Here is a 25070-nt window from a genome sequence, read left to right on the forward strand (position 1 = left end):
ATGCCCATTGAACATCACTTACTAGAATGTGTAACCCCAACTATGAAATTTGGAGGTCACGGTATGATGGTATGGTCCTGTTTTTCCCGATTTGACCCTGAGCCTCTGTTTATGTTGCCACAAACACTGAACACAATGCAATGCTTCCTATTTGTGGCATTTCTGTGTAACTGATCATTGTTTCTTTCAGCAAGACAATGCATTGTGTCAGAAGGCTGCTGTAACTGCATAGTTTGTGAACATGAATGTCACCACACTTGACTGGCCTCCACAGAGTCCTGATTTCAACCTTATTGAATATCTGTAGGATGTCAGATGAATTCAAGGGACATCTTCCTCACAACAGTCAAGGAGCTCATTACATGCCTACAGAAAGAATGGTCCAAAATTCCCCATTCGTTGTATCATATGCTTGTCGAAAATATGCCCCATGGAATTGCTGCATTCATTGCAGAAAAAGGAGATCCTCATCTTAAGGTGGGTGCCATGGCCATTTGTTCCTCACACCATGGTGTCTGTTGACTTCTTTCCAAGCAGTGTATAAGTAGTAGTTGTAAAAGTAATAACAAGTAACAACTGTACAAAAAAATTGCTCTAATATCAAGACTGAGCTATTATTAATTTAATAATCTCTTTGATCTAATATTATTTTAAGACCTAAAGTTGCAACATTTAATTATTCAAGGTCTTTGAAAAGTTAAAGAGAAGGACAGGGATTCAAATAGGTCCACCTATACAGTGATTGAGCAACATACACTACATTTATAAGCTGGCAAGAAACTATTTCTCACACTATTTCTTCCTCCTGTGCTATCTACAATGATGTTTTACCAATATTAAAAATCAAAAAATCATTTATTTAAACAAAATTTTAATAATGAGGCTTGATTAAAATATTCCAGATGTCCTGTAGACTTGTATGTATTTCCTGATTTACATCGGACTCCTGATGGTGCTCTAGAAGCCGAATTTTATGCATTTAAGATCCCAGACTCTAATTTATTAGTCTTTCAAGCAACTGTTAGAACGTGTCGTGGTCCATGTGAACCGGTAAGTGAACCTTAGTTATATGTTTGTTGTGTTGTTCTAGAATTTTCTGTGGGATAGCATGGCCTATCCTTCTTTCCTGCTTTGAACATTGTGATTTTCAGTGAAGATGGAAAAGATAACATGGCATAGCACTCATTGACCATTTCATTATTCACTGCTGCTTAATAGTGAATAAGTGTCACTGTGCTAAACCTCTGACCAGTCTCATTTTATCAAGTCAAGAACTCCACAAAATGTCAATATAATTTCACTGGGATATGTACCATCAAGGAATCAGAACCAGCGCTAGGGTCTTTGGCGCCCGTATACAATTTCTATCTAAGTGCCCCTGTAATGATCCGGGCATGTGTGGTTCTTTAATGATAATAAAAATTTAAATTATTTGAAATTTCTTAAATAAATTTTGACAGAACAGTCACACGTTGGTTTGTTAAATGTAACGAACCGGGGGGTGTTGACTAGGCAGGATAATCATTAAAAATCCGAATATTCAAAAAATTCTTAAAAGTTAAAGCAAATTTTGACAAAGCCACTTCACTTTAATCGTTGAATATAATGATACAGGGATTATAGCCTTCTCACCGACCTGAATTGCTAACAACATTAAAATTAATTTTAATTTTGTTAGCGATTAAAATTTACTTGAACTAAAGCTTAAAAAAATTCTTTCGTTTTACAAGTTAGTAAATTCTTAGTAACTTGTAAAAAATTTTTTAATAAATTTTATAAGTGGAACTATCTTTTAGGAAAGTAAAAGAAACTCAAGATAGATGAGAAAATAAGAAAATAATTCAGAATAATTAGAACATTTAATATAAGTATTCAAAAAATAACATCTTTACGGAATAACAGAAAATAAATTAAATTACATAAATATACTTGAAATTTTTTAAATTAAAATTTTAGGGTTTTTGGTTTCATATTCACAAAATTAGAAATAATGGTCTTAACGCCTAATTACGCATCTAATTTCTAATTTCAATATTGTGACATACTTGTTTTTAAGTAGGTTTTAATCAATTTCAACTTGGAAAAGGAACGTTCACTGCTCGCTACACTAACAGGTAAGGTTAATAGTATTCTTAAAGCAATTGAAAAGTTAGGGAAAGATAAATTATTGGACACAATAAAATTAGGAATATCGAAAGGATTTTGAATATTTAAATTATCCTTCCGAAAAATATCCTGGAAAGCACATAACTCGTCATATAGTTCTATTGCATTTATGTCTTTATTGTCCCATCCTTCAGGATAATCTCTAAATCGTCACAATTTTTTCGTAAATCTTCGTTATTAATTTGTAGTAATCTATACAAGAAATTGAATTTATCATAATATGTTTTTAGTTGTTCAAAATGTTCTATTAACGAACACATTGCAACGTCTAGAAGTGTATAAAAGACATTCACTCTAAATTTATCTTCTGGTGATAGTGGCGTTTGTCATGATGCTCGTAGTCAAATTGTCATGTCTTCTTTCGTCGTCAAACTTCCGCACCAGATTTAAATTCTTGTTCTCCATCCACCTCTTCACTCAGTTCTTTTGCCGTTTTTAGACCTTTAAAATTTGTATCTGATCAATACTCTTGTAAGAATATTTTTAAGTTTCAATAGATTCTAAAGCAAGTGTAATGTTCATATTTTTGTTTTGAAGTATTTAATCACAGGGTTTATTCCGTTAAGTAAATCATGCCAAGTTATAAGAGAGCAAATAAATTTGTAGTCCTTTATTTTAGCACATAATGTTTGTGCTTCATGATGTTTCTTTATTGATTGCCCAACGTTTGTAAGAGAATGAAAAGAAATTGTATATTTCTTGAATAATTGCAAAGAAACTAATTGTATCTGCATTCGCTTTGGCTGCATCGTTAATGATTATATTTAGAGTATGAGCAGCACATGGCACGTAAAAAGCTCGAGGATTTTTGTTCAAAAGCAAATTTTGGAGTCCATATTTTTTCCCTTTCATACTTGCCCCTCATACCCTTGACCTCGCATGTCTTCAATGGGAATGTTCCATTTTTCCAGTTGTTCCATTATTGTTGCACATAAACCACGTCCTGTGGAATCTAATATATCTAAAAACCAAAAAGTTTTTCCTGATCTTGACAATTCCTTTGTCACAGGAAACAAAGCGAATAATAACGGTCATTTGTTCTGTTTTACTTGAATCAGGTGTGCAGTCTAAAATTATGCAATATTATTTAGATTTTCGAATTGATAGTAAAATTGTATCCCTGATTGCATTACTTAAAGTTTCCCATATTTCATTTTGTCTGTCTTTACTCATATAGTGTACTCTATTGTTTTGATGTAGGGCCCTTTCAACATGATTTTTCCATAACAGGATCAAACTTCACAAACAGTTCAATTAAATTTAAAAAATTGCTGTTATTCCTTTCATATAATTTATCAGACGATCCGTGAAAAGCTAAATTTTGGCTACCAAGTAATTTTATAATTTCAATCAAGCATTCTAAAACATTCGTCCAATGTTTCTTTTCCATTTCATACATGCTTTGAGTCTGGCAATCGATAGTATTTTTGATTATTAAATTTTTATCAAGTTCTTTACATTTTAAGGAATTTTTCATGTGAGTTAAAGTAGTCTTGTGTCTATGCAAAGTTATACTTACATTTCTCCAATCGTTATAACCTTCTGCAAGACTACTTGATTCAGTAGGTGTGAAAACTTTGCAACAAAAGCAAAAAACAATTTCAAGTTTCAGAATAAATGAGCCATGTTCTTGGCACGAGCTCCCCGTTTTCCATTTTTCTATTATAATACATGTCGCCAAATTTACGACTATGTATCTCTGGGATATATTATATCTTTCTTTTTAACAGGCCCCATTTCAATTAAAACAACTCGTAATTTTTCTTCAATATTTTCCCATTCATCTGGATCTTCTAAATTTACAGAGACTAACAATGTGTTAGTTTCGTGGTCAACTACAACTAAATCTTCTCCTAACTGTTTTTCACTTAAATCAATAACTGATTTAAGTGAAACACTTGTTCAATAATTGCAACAATACTTTCATGCAAACTGGATTATGTGCACGGTTCTTCAACTCTGATTTCTGATATATCGAGTTAGTTACAATCTGCATCAGAATATTTTAATATTTTAACAAATTTATTCAGAGCCCAGTTCGTTTCTTAATATCTGCTTCTTTTGCAGCATGATGCTTACGATTTTTTGCACCAGATAACTTTTTTTTAATTTTTGATTCCATTTCTATTTTATACCCACAAGAAATTATTACACAGAGACGAAATAATAGTCCACACTACGCTACTGTCAGTAGCCTACTGAGATGCTTACCATATGACTGGTTAACTAGCAACAAATGCTTTGTACAAAAATTCGTTTCTGTGCATGAAAACCATTCACCGTTTCACTTTAGATAGACTGCAGTAGACACAACATTCTGCAGGCAAGTTTAGCCTGTTCTCGCTGCAAAATTGTAAACAGCCAGCTGATCAAAGAGGCGGCAATATACAATTTTTTTAAAATTTTTATTCCGTGTATCCAGCCTTATTTATTTTAATATTGATCATTCTAAGAATTTTTTGTTTTATGATAAAAATTTTGTTTCTTAAAAATGAACCGTGCCAGGCGGAGGCACCTCCTTCGTAGCGGCGCCCGCATGCTCTGCATGCCTGCTTCCACCGGCCCTGCAAGGAATATTGGAACTTGGATTTCACAGAGTAGACAACCTATTTATTTCTCAGGTATCCACTTAATGCTCCTGTGACTGTTGGAGTCATAGTTGCTAAAAAAGTTGACTGCGTTGTCAACTGTGCTCCTCTGCAGAACATTGTATTGCAAAGCAGTATAAACAGTTTTTGCCTGTCTGTAAAACAGCATGATTCTTATAATCCTTCACTGGCCATGAATCAATGACCTGTCTCTAACCACAAGAGTGTTGGCTGTATATATTCTACTTGAATCATTCAACTCATACACATCATGGTACCCCAGCATAATGGTAGTTTCTGTGATATGTGCACTGCTACAATATAATTGCTACAATATTATACCAGTCAAAAGTCCTATGGTGTCAGTTATCATGTTAATTGACAACATAAGTGATGTTGCTTTTGTTTGGAGTGGAAGATGAAGAAAGAAGAATCGATGCCTTCAGTCTGATGTCCTTTGCAATAGGTGCTGGGAGAGAGTAAAGAATCTTTTTGACATTACAAATAAAATTGACCTTAGGAACATGTTCAGGTGTGAGTGCAAAGTTAAAACCTTTCTTTAATATACTACCTTTGGTTTTGGTCAAGTTATACTTGGAAATGTTGACTAACACTTTTCATCAGGTGAGGTGACAGTCGATACAAACTTTTTATTGTAAAGAGCATTAAACTTGTTGATTTTTCTTTTATATAGGATAAAAAAGTACTGTTGGAAGGAAGTGTTCAGCATATTAAAAAATATGAATGTGAAGACGGTAGTAGGACTGGATGGCATGTTAGCTCATGTGCTATGTGAATGTGCAAAATAATTGACATTATCTCTGATGAAGTTGTTCAATCTAAGTCTCAGCTCTAGCAGGTTTCCAGGGAGTGGAAAGAGGGTAAGATAGTCTCATTGTATAAAGGTGGCTCCAAGACAGAGGTAGCAAACTACCGACCAATTAATATATCAGGAGTAGCTGGGAATGTATTGGAAAAGTTGATTAAAGGTAAATTCCAACAGTGGATAGTGATGCAATACTCTATAGTAGGCAGCATGACTTTGTATAGGTAGTTAATCCTGTCTTTGTAATTTATTCACATTTTATAATAAAGTGGCAGCAGAATTGGATAAAGGAAATGGCTACACCATTTCCATGGACTTCCCAAAGACATTGATAGAATATCACATGGAAAACTATTGCAAAATTTGGAAAAATTGGGAATGGATATGAAGCTAGTAGCATGGATAGGGGTGTGGCTGACAGACAGACATTAGAGAGTAATATATGGGGAATGGAATCTAGGAGAATGAAGGTGACTAGTGGAATACCTCAGGGTTCTGTACTAGAGCATTTACTCTTTAATTTGTATATCAATGATATAAAAAAAGATTTAAAAATGGATATTCAGTTGTTTGCTGATGATCCAAAACTGAGGAGAGCAGTAGTTGATAAAGGTGATGTAGATATTCTGCAGGATGATTTAAATAAATTGGCATTGTGGGAAAATGATAATGATTGTCAACTGAATGTTGCAAAATGTAAGGTTATGTATCTTGGGTTGAAAAGGTTCTATACAGTGAATCATATTGATGATGGTATGGGATTGCAGGAAATTTATGAGGCTAGGGACTTGGGGATAATAGTGGACAGAGAGTTGAAGTTCAGAGTGCATATTGCAAAATTTAGTAAAATAGTTCAAAGGATTACTTGGATGTTGAAAAACATGCTAACAAGTAAAGAGAGGAATGTTATTATCCCTTTTTATAAGACTATAATTTGGCTGCTCACCTGGGTTTCTTGGGGACCAAGGTGGTAAAGAAGCTTCAGAGATGAGTGACTAAGCTGGTGACAGGTCTGTGGATAGTTCCCTATGAGAATAGGTTGAAGGTTACACGGTTACAATGTGGGTTACAAGGTTTAGTTAATAGTCAGAAAAGAGGAGACATGATAGAAACTTTTAAGATATTAAAGGAGATTTATAAAATTGATGCAAAGGAAATTTTTCAGTATATGACAAATAGAGAATTAGGGGTGTTCAGACCAGATTTTTTGCATCAAAGTGGTGAATGAATGGAATGGATTGCCAAAATTAATTGCGAGTTCCCTGACAGTGAATGAGTTTAAGGAGATGGATGTTTTGTGTATGTAATAATTATTTTCAGTCTCCCACGATGAGTTTTGGGACTCTATGGAGATTCTGTATTATAATAATAATAAGAAGAATTGATCATCCTGTCTAAAAAAGGCCATAGTTGAGAATCCATGGAGTTTGCTAAGATGTAATATAAATCAAAAGATAATGAATCAACTTGGACATGTTGCAATAAATATGTTCGGCTCTCCTAGAATGGAAATATTGTTTAAATAAAAACTTAGGGATGATATTATTATTATTAACATCTGACTTCTATGGAGTCAGAGACTCATCGTGGATAACGTTCATATTTTTGTTCCTACACTGCTTTAGGAATGAAAGTTGGTTTAATAATTTAGCTTTTATCATTTTAAATGTTCCATGTGACATGCCTTTTTGTTGACTTTCCATCAAAACTGATGTCATGTAATAATAATAATAATAATGATATTATTATTATTACATGACACCTCCAGGGAGTCCAAAGACTCATTGAGGGAGGGCACCTGCTCTACAACTCTCTGTCTCCACCACTCAATCCACCAACTACAATGAACCAGAACTACCATCATCATTTTCACCAATGCCATCTACCATCCACCACCACTAGTATTTTCAGAGACAATCACAAACATCCATGCAAACGGTGGGATTCAGAACCTGCAGTCTTTTGGCTGGAGGTTCTGAATCCCACCGCTAACCACTCGGCCAAGCAGGCCAGTATATGGAGACTTTTGACCAATAAGTATAATTTAAAAAAAACTGGGTGAATTAGAAATAATCACTGATAATAACAAAATGATAATGAAACATACTAGTTTCATCCCTAAAACTTATGGCTTTTTCTGTGTAAAAAATACATAAAAATAAATGCAATAAAGGCATACATAAATGATAACATTACTAAAACAAGCTGTGTAGGAACTGTTACAATATAAACTGACAGAAACCAAGTGGAATATGAGAGATGGTATGAGTTAGCTATTGTTCAGTGTTATGTGCAGATAGTTGGCTGAAAAGGTGAAGTCTGATGTATGGAAAGATTTGATAAGTGATTTCCAAATATATATCACACAGGATTAATCCTTGATTCCTATTAAGTGTGCATTTGAGAAAGGCAACCATAGTAGATTCTTTTATGCTGTGAGCAATAAAGTTGTCGTCAATGTATCATGGACCTAATATTCCACTGAGTGTGTGGAAATGAAAAACCAAGCGAGAGTTGTCTTCTCTGTTGTTGATGACATCTGTGACATGTCCAGTGTGTTTTTTCTGGCTTATTTAAAAACTTCTTAGCCAACTATCTGCACATAACACTGAACAATAACACTTCCATCAATGTTCTTGTGACCTATCCAAAAAAAAGTAAAATAAGTCACAAGAACATTGAATATTATTACTATTATTATTATTATTCGGGCCTCCATGAAGTCAAAAGACTCATTGTAGGAGGTCCCTTCTAGGAAACACAAAGTCTATTGTATCACGCCTTAAACTCATTGACCGTTCTCGCTCTGATCACTCAATCAGGCAATGATTTCAGGTTCAACCACCATTTCTCACCCACTTGCTCACAGCTTCCTTTCGTAACTTCCAGGGATGATCCCTTGTCATCACCCCTTCCTGCTGTTCAACCAAACGAAAGAACTCCCCAGTGTCAACCCTGTAACCACCTCTCAACAGTTTAAAAGTCTCAATCATATCACCTCTCAAACTTCTATCCACCAAACTTTGCAGTCCACATTCCCTCAGCCGATCCTCATAACTAACATTGTACAGTCCTCAAACCATCTTTGTTATCTGCTTCTATACCATATCCACAGTTAATTTATCCCCTTCAAATCCTGGGGACCAAACCTGAGAACAATAGTCTAAGTGTGGTCTGATCAGGATTTTATACAATGGAATGATAACTCTTTTATTGCTGCAGGTCAGCATCCTTCTCAGTATTGCAGCAATCCTCTGGGTTATATTTACCACCTTTGAAATATGTCCCCTGAATTTCAGGATTCTATCAATCATCAATCCCAGATCTCGTCTCCCATACTTCCTCCAGTACAACTCCTCTAATAAAGTATGAAGTGTCCCAGTGATGTGTCCCAAACCTCAAGACCTTACATTACTGCATTAAACTGATATCACCCATTCATTTGCGTATCTGTGTAGCTTATTCAAATCCTCTTGCAGGGCTACCTCATCTGCACTATTACTAATAACCCTTCCCAGCTTCACATCATCTGCAAACAACTGAACATCCTGCTGCAATCCACTGACAATGTCATTGATATAAAGGTTAAACAATATAGGTCCCAGTACTGAGCCCTGTGGAACCTCACTTTTGTAACTTCCAGGGATGGTCCCCTTTCATCGCTCCTTCCTGCTATTCAACCAAGCAAAAGAACACCCCAGTGTCAACCCTGTAACCACCTCTCAACAGTTTAAAAGTCTCAATCATATAACCTCTCCTACTTGAAACTGCCCCCACCATACACAACTATCTGATACCTATCGGGCAGCCAACCCTAAATCAAGTTGACCAACTTAGCATCCAAACCCATGAGTTGCAACTTAAATATCAGCTTATCATGTGGCACCCTGTCAAATGGATTCACTAAATCCAAGAAAATGGCACTATATGCCTTTCCCTCATCTAATGCTCTTGTAACTTTATTATAAAAGGCTAGTATATTACTAAAACAAGAGCATCACTTAACACATCCATGTTGACTCTCACAGATAACATTACACTCATCTGCCCAATGCTGAATACAGTCCCTCACTAATTTCTCCAAGATCTTAACAACTACAAACTGGCCTATAAATTAGACACTTCCAGTCTGCAACTACCCCTATGCAATGCACTAACTTAACTTCCTTCCATTCCCTGGGCATCTTTGCCATAGCCAGACTTTCATTGAAAAGCCAGGTCAAAGGAGCTGTCAGTTCTTTAGCACATTCTCTCAAAACTTGTGGTGAAATACCATCCAATCCCACAGCTTTACTGACATTCAGAGTACTCAGAATTTGGAACACACTCTCCTCCTGCAACTCTAAACCTGCAACCTGCCCTATCCCTCTAGTATTAAAATTTACTCCTCCAGGATGAAATACACCAATAAAGTGTTCATTGAACAATTCCACTATGCCCTCTACATCAGTTCTTTAGCACATTCTCTTAAAACTTGTGGTGAAATACCATCCAATCCCACAGCTTTACTGACATCCAGAGTACTCGGAATTTGGAACACACTCTCCTCCTGCAACTCTAAACCTGCAACCTGCCCTATCCCTCTAGTATTAAAATTTACTCCTCCAGGATGAAATACACCAATAAAGTGTTCATTGAACAATTCCACTATGTCCTCTACATCAGTCACTCTATTCCCCTTTCTATCCTACAATGTCTTTCTTCCACAATCATTTCTCCTCCTACTGGCCACATAGCTAAAATATTTCCTAGGATTTTCTTTGGATCTTTAGGCCAGTCTCTTCTCATATTCCAGTTTTGCATTCATTTCCATACTAGTCACTCTCCTGGCCTGTATCTTATATTCTTAATGCATCTGCTCTTCACCTGTCTCCTTATATCTCTTCCATAGCCTCTTTTTCACATGCAGTTCCTGTTTAATATTGTTTGTCATCCACTTTACACCATATTGTGTCCTCTTCTTCACTTGTGGAATACAGCTTACTATTGCTACCAACAAATATTCCTTCACAATTTCCCAAGCACTAATGATATCCCAGCGTTTCAATTCCTCCCTCCATGATTCCACAAGTTGATATCTAAGACTATTATAATCACCTGCCTTATAATTCCACATATGTTCCCATCTCTTTGATACTCCTGCATGTCTATTCATCTTCCAAATGAAAACCACATGGTCACTCTCTCCAACTGGTGGTAGAGATGTGATCTCCGTTATTATCAACTCTTCTGATTCTATGACCAAATCCAAAACTCTTGAACCTCTTGTTCTCTCTATTACATATTGCCTAAGACATTTGTCCCTCAAGAATTCTAGAAATTCCATTCCCTTATTGCAACATGCATCTTCCTCTCCCCAATTTAGACTGATTTAGTTAAAATCTCCCATAACAATCATTCTTCTTGCACTTGTGAAGCTCAACTGCCTAAACATCTCCTGCTCCCCACCCTCTGTGCTCCTTGGTTTGTGGCAACAACCTACTATCCTGTCTTGGCCACTTCTACCTCACACCATATGCTTTCAAAACCATTAGTGTCATTGCCTTCCAAAGCCTCCACTCTTAGAGGACATAAGTCATCACTCAGATGCAGTACTCCACCACCACACTTTCCGAAAAATGCTGTACCCTGCTACTTCTATTCCCGTTATTATATCCTCTTCTGTCAACCACGTCTCATTGATCCCAAGCATAAAAATGTCACTGTTTCTGTACCTAGCATTATCCCTTCTAGATCCCACTGGGCTCAGCTTTACCTGATGTCGTTCCCCTTCTCCCAAGTACCCATTCCCACAAGAGGCCAACCTATATATTCTAGTTTCCATGCATTGACACACGAACTCGTTCAGAACAGCAATCTCTCCAGATGCTTACGTCCTTCCTCATTCAAATTCAAGTGGTCCCTCACATACAATTCCTTTCTGTCATCAAACACCCTCCAAGCATTCACATATTCCAATCCTCTCTTCTGACACATTCTAGCTATTATGTTATTCAATATTATTGCTCTTCTGCTCAGCTTGTCACTATCATACCTAGGCAACACACACACACCATCTTCCCTGCCTGCGTTTTCTTTTGTACCACCTGAAGCAAGAATCTGATATCTCTCGCCGCCCAATTTACATTGCCTCTCAAGTCATTCGGTTCTACCATCACAATCATCTCATCCACCCTTTCACTTCTCTTAATTGCCATAGCCACACTTTCTATCATTCCTCCAAGCAAACACTCCTCACGCATCCTATCTTGTACACCACAGATCATTGAGTGCCCATACATTACACCTCTTACCACCCTTCATATTTATAAATTTAGGGACACAAAAACACGTGTTAAAAAGATTATTTTACTATAGAATTATTAATAAAATAACACTTGATGTTTCGACCCCTGTATCGAGGTCATCATCATCAGAAGGATACATGCATATAAGGAACCAAGCTACATGCTCTAGCCCTATACTGGTAAACTAAATCTACATAGTTAATCTTTTTCCTAGCCTGACTTGTAGTGATAAAAAAAAAAAATTAAAAAAATACAACTACAATAAACTGCTAAAGTCCTTATGTATTAATATTCTTCTGGATTTGTGCAGTTCTGATTGTTATAATATGATTTCCTTCAGTTGCTGGTGAATGTTACAAACACTTCACCAGGTTGTCTTCTTGTAGTGGAATTTTTCTTCGGCTTTTTAGGTTGTTATACAGGTTGTAGATGGGTCCTCCACATTCTTGGAATGGTTAGGGCATCATTTTTTGTTGAGATTTGGGTTATGTTTGAGCATTTCACATGTGACTCTTTAAATTTTCTCTCAAACCAGGTTTTGGTGCGATGTAGGGACTTGGTATTTTTCCAATAAATTCTGTAGTATGTTTCGAGTGCGTGGTCAGAAAGACCGGTTTTTCCAGAATGGAGGTATTTAATATGTCATTTGTGTTCATCTTGTCTAATTGGGATAGGTCGCCCTGTGTCCCTTATGTATGATATGGTACATGTACATTGTATTTTGTATACCCCTGGGTGGGCCAGATGTGGAAGAGGATCTTTAGAAGAACTGAGTAGGTGTCTTAACTTATTCAGGGGTTTAAAGGTGGTTTTAATGTTGTATTGGTGTAGCTTTCTGTCTATTTTTTCAGAAATGCCTCTAACATACGGAATGGCAATGACATTCCTGAAATCTTTTTTGTTCTTACTGGTATCTTTGTGGAGGATCTTGTGAATAATTTTTTTACTGTATCCATTTTTTATAAATGTTTGGTTGATGATCTTGTATTCCTAGTTTAGAGTTTGTTCATTAGAACAAATAGTTTTGAGCTCTGTGTTTAAGGGTGTTTATGACACCTAATTTTTGTGTATGTATTGGCCTATGTGTGTGTGTGTGTGTGTAGGTTTGCGGTAGACTGAGAAGAGAGACAGCCAGAGGGAAGACGTGTGATAAATGTGTCTAGGAACGGAAGAGATTTGTTTTTTTCCATTTCAATGGTGAATTGGATATGTTTGTGTTGTTTGTTTAGGTGGCTAAGGAATGTACTTAGTACTTCAAGGCCATGGGACCAAATGGCGAAAATATTACTATTACTATTATTACGGGCAACTCCAGAGAGTCACTAGACTCATCGAGGGAGGCCCCAAATCATATTCATCACAACTATTCGACATTCATACAGTATATATCACACCTCGCCTTAAACTCATTAGTCCAAATAAAGTTGAATGTCACCCTTATGTCATGAGCTTTAAGGAGACTGGTAATCTTAATAAAAAAATCTACCAATATAAGGGATGGCAACTGAAGGTCCTGTAGTGAATGTTAGTATTTGCTATCAAGTATTGGAGAATAGCAAATTGTTTGGAAGTTTCTATCGATATCTGTTGAAAACAAGTACTTGGAGTAGAGTTTACAGTTCATTACATTTTTTTCTTTATTATTATTATTTTTATTATTATTATTATTACGGGCAACTCCAGGGAGTCATTAGACTCATCGAGGGAGGCACCAAATCATATTCATCACAACTATTCGACATTCATACAGTATCTATCACACCTCGCCTTAAACTCATTCACTGTCACAGCATCCACCACAGACTCTGGGAGTGCATTCCACTCATTCACCACTCTAAAATTAAAGAACCCCGCTCTAACACCTTTACTAACCACACTTTTGCCCAGTTTCCATGGATGTCCCCTAGTCCTCCCACAACCAGCCCTGTTCTCAAAAATATCTTCTGAATTAATTTTATAGAAACCTTTCAGTAATTTGAATGTCTCAATCATATCTCCCCTCCTCCGCCTATCAACCAATTTTTGCAACCCACAAATCCTCAACCTGTTCTCATAAGGTTCATTCCACAGACCTGCTATCATCTTGGACACTCGCCTCTGGATCCTCTCCACCTCCTCCCCATCAAGAAGAAACCTAGGTGACCAAATCTGAGCACAGTAGTCGAGAAGGGGTCTTATCAAGGCTCAATACAGAGGAACAATAACCTGCCTGTCAACGTATTCTTCAGCAACCAAGTGATTTGATGAGCTGATTTGGCCACTTTTGCAATGTGCCCCCCTAAACTTCAACTTCTTATCCGCCAACACTCCTAAATCTCGTGCCTCATCAATTTCCTGGAGTACGGTTCCACCAATGTAGTAAACTGCCACCAATCTTTTCACCCCAAAATGCATAACCTTACATTTTGCCACATTAAATTGACATCCATTCTCCTTAGCCCAGACCTCCAATCTATCCAAATCATCTTGCAAAATTTTGACATCATCTGCATTCACTATTGCCCTACCCAACTTTGCATCATCCGCAAACAAATGAACTGTTCCTCTCAGATCCTTTCCTATATCATTTATGAACAAATTAAACAGCAGTGGTCCAAAAACAGATCCTTGTGGCACACCACTAGTCACAGGCCGTCTTGTGGACTCTACTCCTAAGTAAACCACTCTCTGATATCTCTCCGTCAACCACCCTCATATCCATCTCACCAACCCTATGTCCATCCCCATATGCTGCAATTTACTGATTAGAATTCCATGTGGTATCCTGTCAAAGGCCTTAGCAAGGTCCAGTAGAATCACTATAAACCCATTACCCTTATCCAGTTCAGCCGTCACTGTGTTATAATACGTGAGCAAGTTACTGAGGCATGACCTACCCTTCACAAAACCATGCTGTCCCCGATACAGTATCCCATTTTCTTCTATCCAATCTTGTATTTTCCTCTTGACTATTTTCTCTAAGACCTTGATAATGATTCCTGTTATGCTGATTGGCTGGTAATTTTCAACAGCAGCCTTGGAACCACCTTTGTGCAGCGGAACTATTTTCCCCTCTTTCCACCCCCTTGGGACTGACCCAGTCCTGAGGCTTAAATTAAACAAAATGGTCAAGGGCACTGACAATTCTTTAGCCGCTTCACGTATGACACGAGCTGGTATACCATCCAATCCCACAGATGTATTGACATTGAGGTTCTGTAATAGACTAGTTACCTCTACTTCATTCATCACAATTCCAGTATAAGCTGTTGGTTCTTCCATTCCTGCAAAGTCACCACCTGGATGATATACTCTTGCAAAGTGCTCGCTCAGTAATTCCACAATATCGACTGATTCGGTTACCTCCCTACCCTCAGCATTTTTTAAGATCATTCTACCATGAGCATTTTTCCTTTTACTTGCAACATATTGAAAAAACTGTTTGGGATTCTCTTTAGCCTGCATGGCCAATTTCCTTACGTAATCTGCTTTTGCTTTTATTACCACCCTTGTTACCATCCTGGCCTGAGCTTTATACTGTTCCTGCACCTGATGGTCACCCTTCTCCTTAAATTCCCTCCACAATTGTTTCTTTTTTTTGCAGCTCAAGCTTAAAGTGTTATTCATCCATTTAACCCCTATTTGATTTATTATTCAGACTCTTGGTATACAGTCAACCATTGCCTACTGCAAACAGTTCTTAACCACCTCCCATGCACTATCAACATCCAGCCCTTGCAGTTTTACATGCCATGGCATTCAGCCAAGAACACACCTAATCTTGTCATACTTACCAGCCTGGTAATTCCACATGTACCCTGTCTTAATTGTAAATTCGACTCCTTTAGCCACCTACTAAGTCATGACCTTATGGTCACTCTCACCAATTGGTGGCAACATGGTCATGTTCGTTACAGCCACATTCTCAGTTGCAATTACTAGGTCCAGCACTCTCTGCCCCCTGGTATTTTCCACTACATGTTGCCGTAGATAGTTGTCCCTTAATAACCGCATAAAATCCAATTCCTTCCTCCCATGTGCCCTCTCCTCTTTCCAGTCAATGTTACCATAATTGAAATCATCCATAATAATTACCCTCCTTCCACTCATTTCTTCTATTTGCTTATGCATACTATCCCCACCATCTATTCCATCACCTGGTCTATAGCAGCACCCAATTGTATATTTTGTTCTGCTAGATTCTATCTCACACCAAACAGCCTCAAATGTGCTTTTTTCCCCATCCTGCAGTTCAACTTCTATACTCCTTGGCTGAAGCTCATCAGCTATCATCAATAACACTCCTCCCCCTTTTTATTCACCCTGTCACTCCTGAACACGCTATACCCGTCGCATTCAATCCCACTAGCTTTATCATCTTCTGTCAGCCATGTTTCACTAATACCAACAACCTGTGGCCTGGAAGTGCCAACCATGGCCATAAACTCTTCCTTCTTGTTCCTAATACTCCTGGCATTAGTGTACACGAATCGCAGAAGCCCATTTGTCCCATCCCTACTTTGATGCCTTATACTAACTATCCCATTCTGATTTGTTGTCCGTCGTACTCGCTCGGGCATAATATACTCATTCATACACTTAACTGCCTCCCTAAAATCTGCATATCTACTCCCCCCCCCTTAATAAATCTAGTTTCCCTGAGTCTGTACATCCACTTCCACATCATTCATCAACACTTTTTCATGTCTCCGTACTCCAACTCCATTCAAATGTAACCCATCCATCTTATATGAGTCCTTTCGTCCATCGAACTCATTCCACAAATTCCACACCACTCTCCATGCATAACCCACGCATAAAGTCATTGGCAATTATGGCCCTCCTTCTAAACACTTCGCTGTCATACCGCGGTAAGATACTCACCATCCTAACTCTCTCACTCTTCTCTTTTGCTACCTCAAATAACTCCCTCACATCCTCTATCATTTCCATTTTGTCCTCTTTCGAATCATTCGTTCTTGCCACGATTATCATCTCTTTCACCCTCTGTTTATGCAGTCGAATAGATTCGCTGACGTCCTTTATGTTAGCACCTGGCTGGTACGACTTCGTTAAACTCTCAATTATTACACCTCTTAATAGTGAATCCCCATACAGCACTCGCTCCTTCATTTTATTGACGTTTACGAACATTCTATTATTTGCTGTCACAGACTTCCGCCGGTTATTTGTCGGTACGTTCAGCACACATTTTTCCATACGCTCCAGATTTTTCCAATATCGTTGACACAACTGAGCCAAACTTTGGGCTTTAGACCTGCTGTCTCCAGAGCACATTGCTCAAAGTCTTCCACATCCTAAGTTAGCTATTGGGGGGGGGGGGGGGGGGAAGAAAGTGGTGAGCCCATGGCTGTACCTTCTTTTTGAAGGTAAAAATTGTTTTGCCACATGAAATATCTGGAGCGGAGTACATGGGCAAAGAGGGCCGTGATGTCATGTGGAAATATGTTCTGTAAGAGCAAGATGGTGTCATTGATTGGGACATTGGTGAAAAGGGAAGTTATGTCAAAGCTGACTAATAAATCTTGGTCGTTGAGTGTAATGTTTTTAATTTTATTTATGAAATGTGTATTTTTTTATGTAGGAAGGGGATTGACCTACCAATTCCTTGAGTGGCCGCTAATTTTTTGGCTAAGTGATAATTTGGGCTGTCAATTTCAACAATTGGATATAATGGTGTGTCTGCTTTGTGTATTTTTGGCAGGCCATAAATTCTGGGCATGCGGGCATAATGAGGTATTAATTTTTTTATTGTTTCTTCGGGCCATGTGTGGATGGATTTGATTAATTCAGTTGTTTTCTTTTTGATACGTTTTGTGGGGTTGTAGTTTACCATTTGGTAGGTGTTGTGGTCCGATATTGAATGGTTCATTTCAATGTATGTTGTATGGTCTAAAAGGACAGTGGCATTACCCGTGATTATAATGTCTTGGTTATTTTTTAAGGATTTAAGGGCCAGATTTTTGGTTTTGTTTAAGGTGCTGCTTAGTTTTTTGTTTGAATTTAGTATATACGATGTTTCCATGCGTATTTTATCAGCTAGATTGGTGGGGAGGGATCTTAAACCTCTCTCAATATGATAAATGATATCAAGTTTGTTCACTAACCTCGGAGCTATGCCATCATTCAAACCTTTCTTTAGCAGTGAGAGTTCACCTTGGCTGAGATTTTGGTTTGATTGGTTGATAACCAAGCTGTGGTCCATTGGTGGTTGGTTGCTCATGACTTCATTTGTGAGTGATTAGCTGCTCCTTGTGATGTCAGTTTGTGATTGGCTGTTCCTTTCGTTATGGCGTTACTGATATGGTCTTGTGCTTTTCTGTTCTGTAGGGCTTGAAATTTCATTATTAATTTTTCTTTGTTTTTCAGTAATAAGTGCTTGGCCGAGTCATCTGTGATCCTATCTAAAATCTCCCAAATTTCTGGATTAACGTAGTTTTACCACCCTGTTCCTCGATTGCCCTGGTTCCAGCACTCCATCGCATTCTTCTCATTGTTTCCTGCTGTTTCCATTCTCTCCTCTTCCTATCATTCCCATAACTCTCTCTCATTCCCTCTCTTCTACTGTTCCTATTCTCTCCTCTTCTACCATTCCCATAACTCTCTCCCATTATATATCATAAAAGGGGATTGTGGTCTTTAGGAGAATGGAGCAAATATCATTTAGTCCAAATAAAGTTGAATGTCACCCTTATGTCATGAGCTTTAAGGAGACTGGTAATCTTAATAAAAAAATCTACCAATATAAGGGATGGCAACTGAAGGTCCTGTAGTGAATGTTAGTATTTGCTGTCAAGTATTGGAGAATAGCAAATTGTTTGGAAGTTTCTATCGATATCTGTTGAAAACAAGTACTTGGAGTAGAGTTTACAGTTCATTACATTTTTTTCTTTATTATTATTATTTTTATTATTATTATTATTACGGGCAACTCCAGGGAGTCATTAGACTCATCGAGGGAGGCACTAAATCATATTCATCACAACTATTCGACATTCATACAGTATCTATCACACCTCGCCTTAAACTCGTTCACTGTCACAGCATCCACCACAGACTCTGGGAGTGCATTCCACTCATTCACCACTCTAAAATTAAAGAACCCCGCTCTAACACCTTTACTAACCACACTTTTGCCCAGTTTCCATGGATGTCCCCTAGTCCTCCCACAACCAGCCCTGTTCTCAAAAATATCTTCTGAATTAATTTTATAGAAACCCTTCAGTAATTTGAATGTCTCAATCATATCTCCCCTCCTCTGCCTATCAACCAATTTTTGCAATCCACAAATCCTCAACCTGTTCTCATAAGGTTCATTCCACAGACCTGCTATCATCTTGGTCACTCGCCTCTGGATCTTCTCCACCTCCTCCCCATCTAGAAGAAACCTAGGTGATCTGGGCACAGTAGTCGAGAAGGGGTTTTATCAAGGCTCAATACAGAGGAACAATAACCTGCCTGTCAACGTATTCTTCAGCAACCAAGTGATTTGATGAGCTGATTTGGACACTTTTGCAATGTGCCCCCTAAACTTCAACTTCTTATCCGCCAACACTCCTAAATCTCGTGCCTCATCAATTTCCTGGAGTACAGTTCCACTAATGTAGTAAACTGCTGCTAATCTTTTCACCCCAAAATGTATAACCTTACATTTTGCCACATTAAATTGACATCCATTCTCCTTAGCCCAGACCTCCAATCTATCCAAATCATCTTGCAAAATTTTGACATCATCTGCATTCACTATTGCCCTACCCAACTTTGCATCATCTGCAAACAAATGAACTGTTCCTCTCAGATCCTTTCATATATTATTAATGAACAAATTAAACAGTAGTAGTCCAAGAACAGACCTTGTGGCACACCACTAGTCACAGGCCATCATGTGGACTCTACTCCTGAATAAACCACTCTCTGATATCTCTCCATCAACCACCATCCTATCCATCTCACCAACCCTATATCCATCCCCATATTCTGCAATTTACTGATTAGAATTCCATGTGGTATCCTGTCAAAGGCCTTAGCAAGGTCTAGTAGAATCACTGGACATTATCTCTTAATGTAGAACTACAAACTCTACTTCACACAAGTCAAGTTATGGTGGATAGCATCCTCTCCTAAGATTTCTTCACCCAAGTGTTCTGTACTCATATCCACTCTCTTTGTTCTGTATATAAATAACCTGCTCTCGCAGACTTCAAATCCTATCCATACTTTTGCAGATGACAGTATACTCCGTTCCCCCTTTTCATTTGACAAACCTTGTAGAGCCCAATTGTTAGAACCCTCAAGCGCCATGACCAATGCCCTGAATTCTGATATCCCAGCTGTATTTCAAAGAGGTAAGGACAACCTTGTAGACTTCAGTGCCACCAAAACTCAGTCCTGTCTGATCTCTTGCAAGAAAGAGCTCTTCCCATAATCTGCAATAAAACCTGATACCCAAACATTATCAGATTTCTCTTATTGAACTAACCTACACCTCCAACCTTTCCTGGCACAAACACATTGCAACCATAGTTTCTGCAGCTGCCAAAAAAATTGATGTAGTTTTCTGCTAGATACTACTTCATGATTTATAGCTGCTAACTGTTCACAAATTCCAAATCTGACAAATAATGGAATATTGCACACATATTTGGGGTGGTGCACCAAATTCCTTTCTAAGATTGCTTGATGCTATCCAGAAGAGGACAATCTGGTTAATTAATGATGCCTCTCATAGATGATCAATTTCTTCCTTATAACTGTTCTACAGATACACAGGCAATACTCTGCTGAATTGGCCACTATCATTCTTCCACTTTCCTCCAAAATCATAACAAGAGCTGCTGCTAACCAACACTTATTTACAACTCAGCTTGAAACTTGCCAAACCAGCTTCTATGCCATCTCTTTCATTCCATCTACTCTTCTGTTCTGTGGAACAGCCTTCTCCCAAAGAATACAACCTACAACTGTTCAAAAATAAAAAAAAAGTGAACTGATTCCTTCTTTCTTCTTATCCTCTTACCCATACACAGCACTGATATACTATAGGTCTTGCATCTTTTTGTGTGTGGGTCAGATATAGACAAGGTGATCAAAATTAAAGTATCCTTGTGTAAGGTATTGTGTAGCACTACCCAGTGATCCAAATGCCACAAAACTTTGCAGGAATATATTGTGCATCATGCAGAAGCAGTAGTATCTGACAAAAAAGTTCCAAACTTCACCACCAGAGGCATGCATGATGTGCCAAATGTATATGTAGTAATTTTTCAGTGTGTGTGAGAAGGAGAAAAGCAACACAAGCATAAATAACACATTTTAATTCATTTCCATTATGCATTCATGAGCTGCACTGTTCACTGTGCTGCCCTTCATAGTATGCCACAAACTGCATCCTTTGTACAGTTTGTTCAATGTCAGAATGCAGCTGGTCAGTACTGATGTTGTGCACATGCTTTGTTATGCTGTCTTTCAGTACTGGCAAGTTATCAGGATGATCCCAATAAACCCTCTCTTTGAGAAATCCCAAGAGCCTGAAGTTACATTGGATCAGATCAGGTAAACAAGGCAGCCATGCGGTGGGAAACACATGGCTGATCACTTTGACTTCCATGAAATGTTTTTGAAGAACCTCCTTTCTGGATTGACTGATGTGCATGTGGAGGGTAGGGGAGGCATCTTGCATGAAAATGACTGAATCCATGCACAGATACTGCTGTAGCTGTGGCACAACAGAATTGTTTATCTATGACAATGCCTCTTGGCAGTAACTGAGCAGGTCACAGGACTCGACTGAAAATGTCCTCAAAGAAGAATGGTCCAATGATAAATGAAGCTGTAAACCCACACCAAATAGTAACTTTCAGCAAATGCAAAGGAAAATGTTGGATTGTATGTGGGTTTTGTGTAGCCCATTCACAGCTCTGTTCAGGTGAAGGTGGGCCTCATCTCCCCACAAAATCATCCACAGCCACACAGCATCCAATTCCACTTGAACAAGGAATGTTAAAGCAAATGTCAGTCGATTTTCAAAGTCCTGTGGGCCAACTCCTGTGTCAGGGTTATTCTTTAATGAGTAGAAATACAGAATCTTCCATAAATTTGCCAGACAATTGTGTATGAGGAAAAAACCCAGTCCTGTCTGATCACTAATACTGAGATATCCAAGCACAATCAGATTTCTCTTCTTGTACTGACCTGTACCTCAAGTTTTTCCTGGCACAACAACATTTCAACTATAGTTTCTTTAGCCACCAAAAACCTTGGTGTACTATTTTTGCATGAGACACTACACACCTTCACAGCTGCTAACTCTATACAAATCTCAAATCTACTCGACCATGGAATACTGCTTCCATAATCTAAAATTGTTCGATTCTGTCCAGAAGAGGGCAATCCAGCTAATTAATGATCCCTCTTTTACAGACATTCAGTTTCTGCCTTGTGCCTCTTTTACAGATCCTTTCATGGATAGTGCTTTGCTGAATTAGCCACTATTATTTCCCTGCTTACCTCAAAAATCATTAAAACAAGAGCCACTACTAACCAGCAGCCTTTTACAGTCCATCTTAAAACTCACTGAACTAATTTCACTGCCTCTTTCATTCCGTCTAATTCTGTCCTTTGGAACAGTCTCCCCTCCTTACTTTGCCTTCCCTAACTGCCAACCCTCAGCTCTTCAATCAAAATGTGAACAGATTCCTCCTTCCTTCTATTCCTCATGCCCACACATGGCACTAATGTGCTATAGGTCATATGGCCTTTCGTGTGTATGGATCAGATATAAAACATAAATAAATAAATAAAAAAGCATATGGATGTGGTCTGATATAGCACATTCACTGTAGGAATCAATGCTGTTATTCGTGGTCTGCTCCACAGTTGTAAAAGCAACGTCATTCACTGGTTGTGAACTGATGTTGTGCATTTTGTTTTGATTTGTTTGTGACCTCTGCCAGGTCTAACTCCTGATGATCTTGTTTCATCAGAATGACTAATAATTTGTTAGAGCACATGGAGATAGTGGGCCTTGTCAACATTTATTCAGGTGTTGTTGCTACATTCTGTGAAATTCGTGGAGTTCAGCAACAGTATTGCAATTGTTTAGTTAGTACAGCTTCACGAGCAAAACACATGAGGCAAAGTTAGTGCCATCACTGTGGACAGTATTAACAACCAGAATGAAAGGAAAAATCCTGTGTCCATCTTTTTAAACCCTCCTGGCACTAGCTGAGTTGTGTGATATACAAATTCCATGCATTTGGTATTTACAACACCCCTTGGTGGTGATTTTGGATAATTTGGCAACTTGTGATAATGCCAGAATATGGCATTATCACAAGCTGTTGCCATATTTTTGTCATTATCATATTACCATCACAGTTTCCAAAACAACCTAGTTACACAGGCCAGTGACCTTTCTTCAAAGTTATAATACTCTTCACAGTTCTCCCGACTTTACATCATCTGCAAATAATAACTGCATATCTCTAGTTGAACCTGCGTTCATATAATTAACATACAATTTAAGCAGTAATTTCCTCAAAACAGATTTTTGTGGCATACTACTAGTGATTTTCCTCTTCTGGTATACACTCCTTCATGCAGAATTTACCAATACTTGTGACAGCCAATAACCCATGTTCACTATTACCCAACCCATCCATTCTAATTTAGTTATTACCAATGTGTTGTGTGACAATCTATCAAGGTCTTTGCAAAATCAAAATATACTACTATATATGTTTTGTAATAGATTTCACGGTTTGATACGAACACAGATGGATAAGAAAATAACTATTTATTAACTTAAAAGCTAATATTTCGCTGGTATTATATCCAGCATCTTCAGAGCACACAACACAAAGTTTGTTACAAATGCAAAACAACCACAATCCGGTGTAACAGTGGGGCTAGTAAAAGTAATTGCAGTGTGCAACACAAGACTAAAGTCCTAATATGACGCTATCTAGGTTAAAAAAAAAAAAAAATTTCAAAGTTTTGAAATAGTAGTCCAAATGATAGTCTTAGAAAGTTTGAAAAAATGAAATAAAATAAAAGTAATAAATATTAATTTGGTCTTAAGATGACTGTCTCCCAAATCTTTGGTAGATTTATACAGCCATACTTGTTAAGGTTTGGAGTATGTTTTAAGGCTTCTGTTGATTCCAAGAACAACCTCTCTGACTTGTAGAAACTTCTGTGCATTACTTTTGTTTCTTTCCAATTGATCCTGTGTGCAGGGGTATCCAAAGCATGGTCTGCCAGACTCGACTTGCCATAGTGAAAGTGTCAGATATATTTTTTGTGTTCACTGAGGCGGATATACAGTTCTTCTTGTCTGATATATCAAACCGTGAAATCTATTACAAAAAAATGTCTGATGAACACATAAGCCTATCCACACATACTACTATATATGAATCTCTTGCCCAATGCATTTGCCATCTTGTAACAGATAATCAGATTTCTAAAACATTCCTTCCCTCTCTTCAACAAATACATGCTGGATATCACAGGGATTACTGCTGTTATCAAATTGTTTGGTGTTCTAGCTTTCACCAACTTCTCAAACACTTTCATCTCAAGTCTAGGCAATCTGAACAAGCAAATTTGAGTTGTGATTAAGGTCCAAAAAAAAAAGGATGACTCACAATATATTAGGGTATTTCAGCTACTGAAAATTGAGTGAGTTGAGGAGGTCAAAGTGGTTATCAGAATTTGGGAAGCAATAGAGACAAGAAATGAAAGTAAGCCAAAGCAAATCAAACATCAGGGGAGGGGATTCAAGGTTTTCCAATCTCTGACATGGGATGTTGGTTCTGATGAATGCACAAGTGCTACCTTTATGGCAGAAGAAATTGTGTAAAGTGTAGTTTCGGCAGTTGAGGTTGCCAGCTGCTCTCAGGAATAGTAATTCTTGTTTCGATGACTGTAAGCAGTGGTGCACATTATTTATATTGCTTCCACAAATATTGATGCAATGGATACAGATTTTGCATGGGGAGGGCAAGAATGAATGTGAATTTCTAAAACAAATTTTTCTGGTTGAATTTTTGTTTTTATATATTTCTTAAAATTGTATTTTTGTGGAGAATTTTTATGATCTGTATTAAAATTGTGTTTCTCTGAGTTGTAATCCATTGTATATGTAGGAAGGAAGAGATAATAAGGAATGGGGCATGCAGTGAGAGGTGACAGACTCGCAAA

At 37.8% G+C, this 25070-nt stretch overlaps 1 protein-coding gene across 1 annotated transcript in view; it reads left to right on the forward strand.

Annotated features, from left to right (window-relative positions):
- Positions 1-25070, forward strand: part of LOC150092568 (uncharacterized) — a 199718-nt gene that overhangs the window by 143855 nt on the left and 30793 nt on the right. Inside the window, exon 13 of the mRNA XM_090414236.1 lies at positions 903-1050. Coding sequence (XP_090270362.1) covers positions 903-1050 — 148 coding nt within the window. The remainder of the gene's footprint in view (positions 1-902; positions 1051-25070) is intronic.

This window comes from Typopeltis vanoorti, chromosome 25 (genome assembly GCF_054136105.1).
Source record: "Typopeltis vanoorti isolate ZY-2024b chromosome 25, IOZ_Tvanoo_1.0, whole genome shotgun sequence".
Lineage (NCBI taxonomy): Eukaryota > Metazoa > Arthropoda > Arachnida > Uropygi > Thelyphonidae > Typopeltis > Typopeltis vanoorti.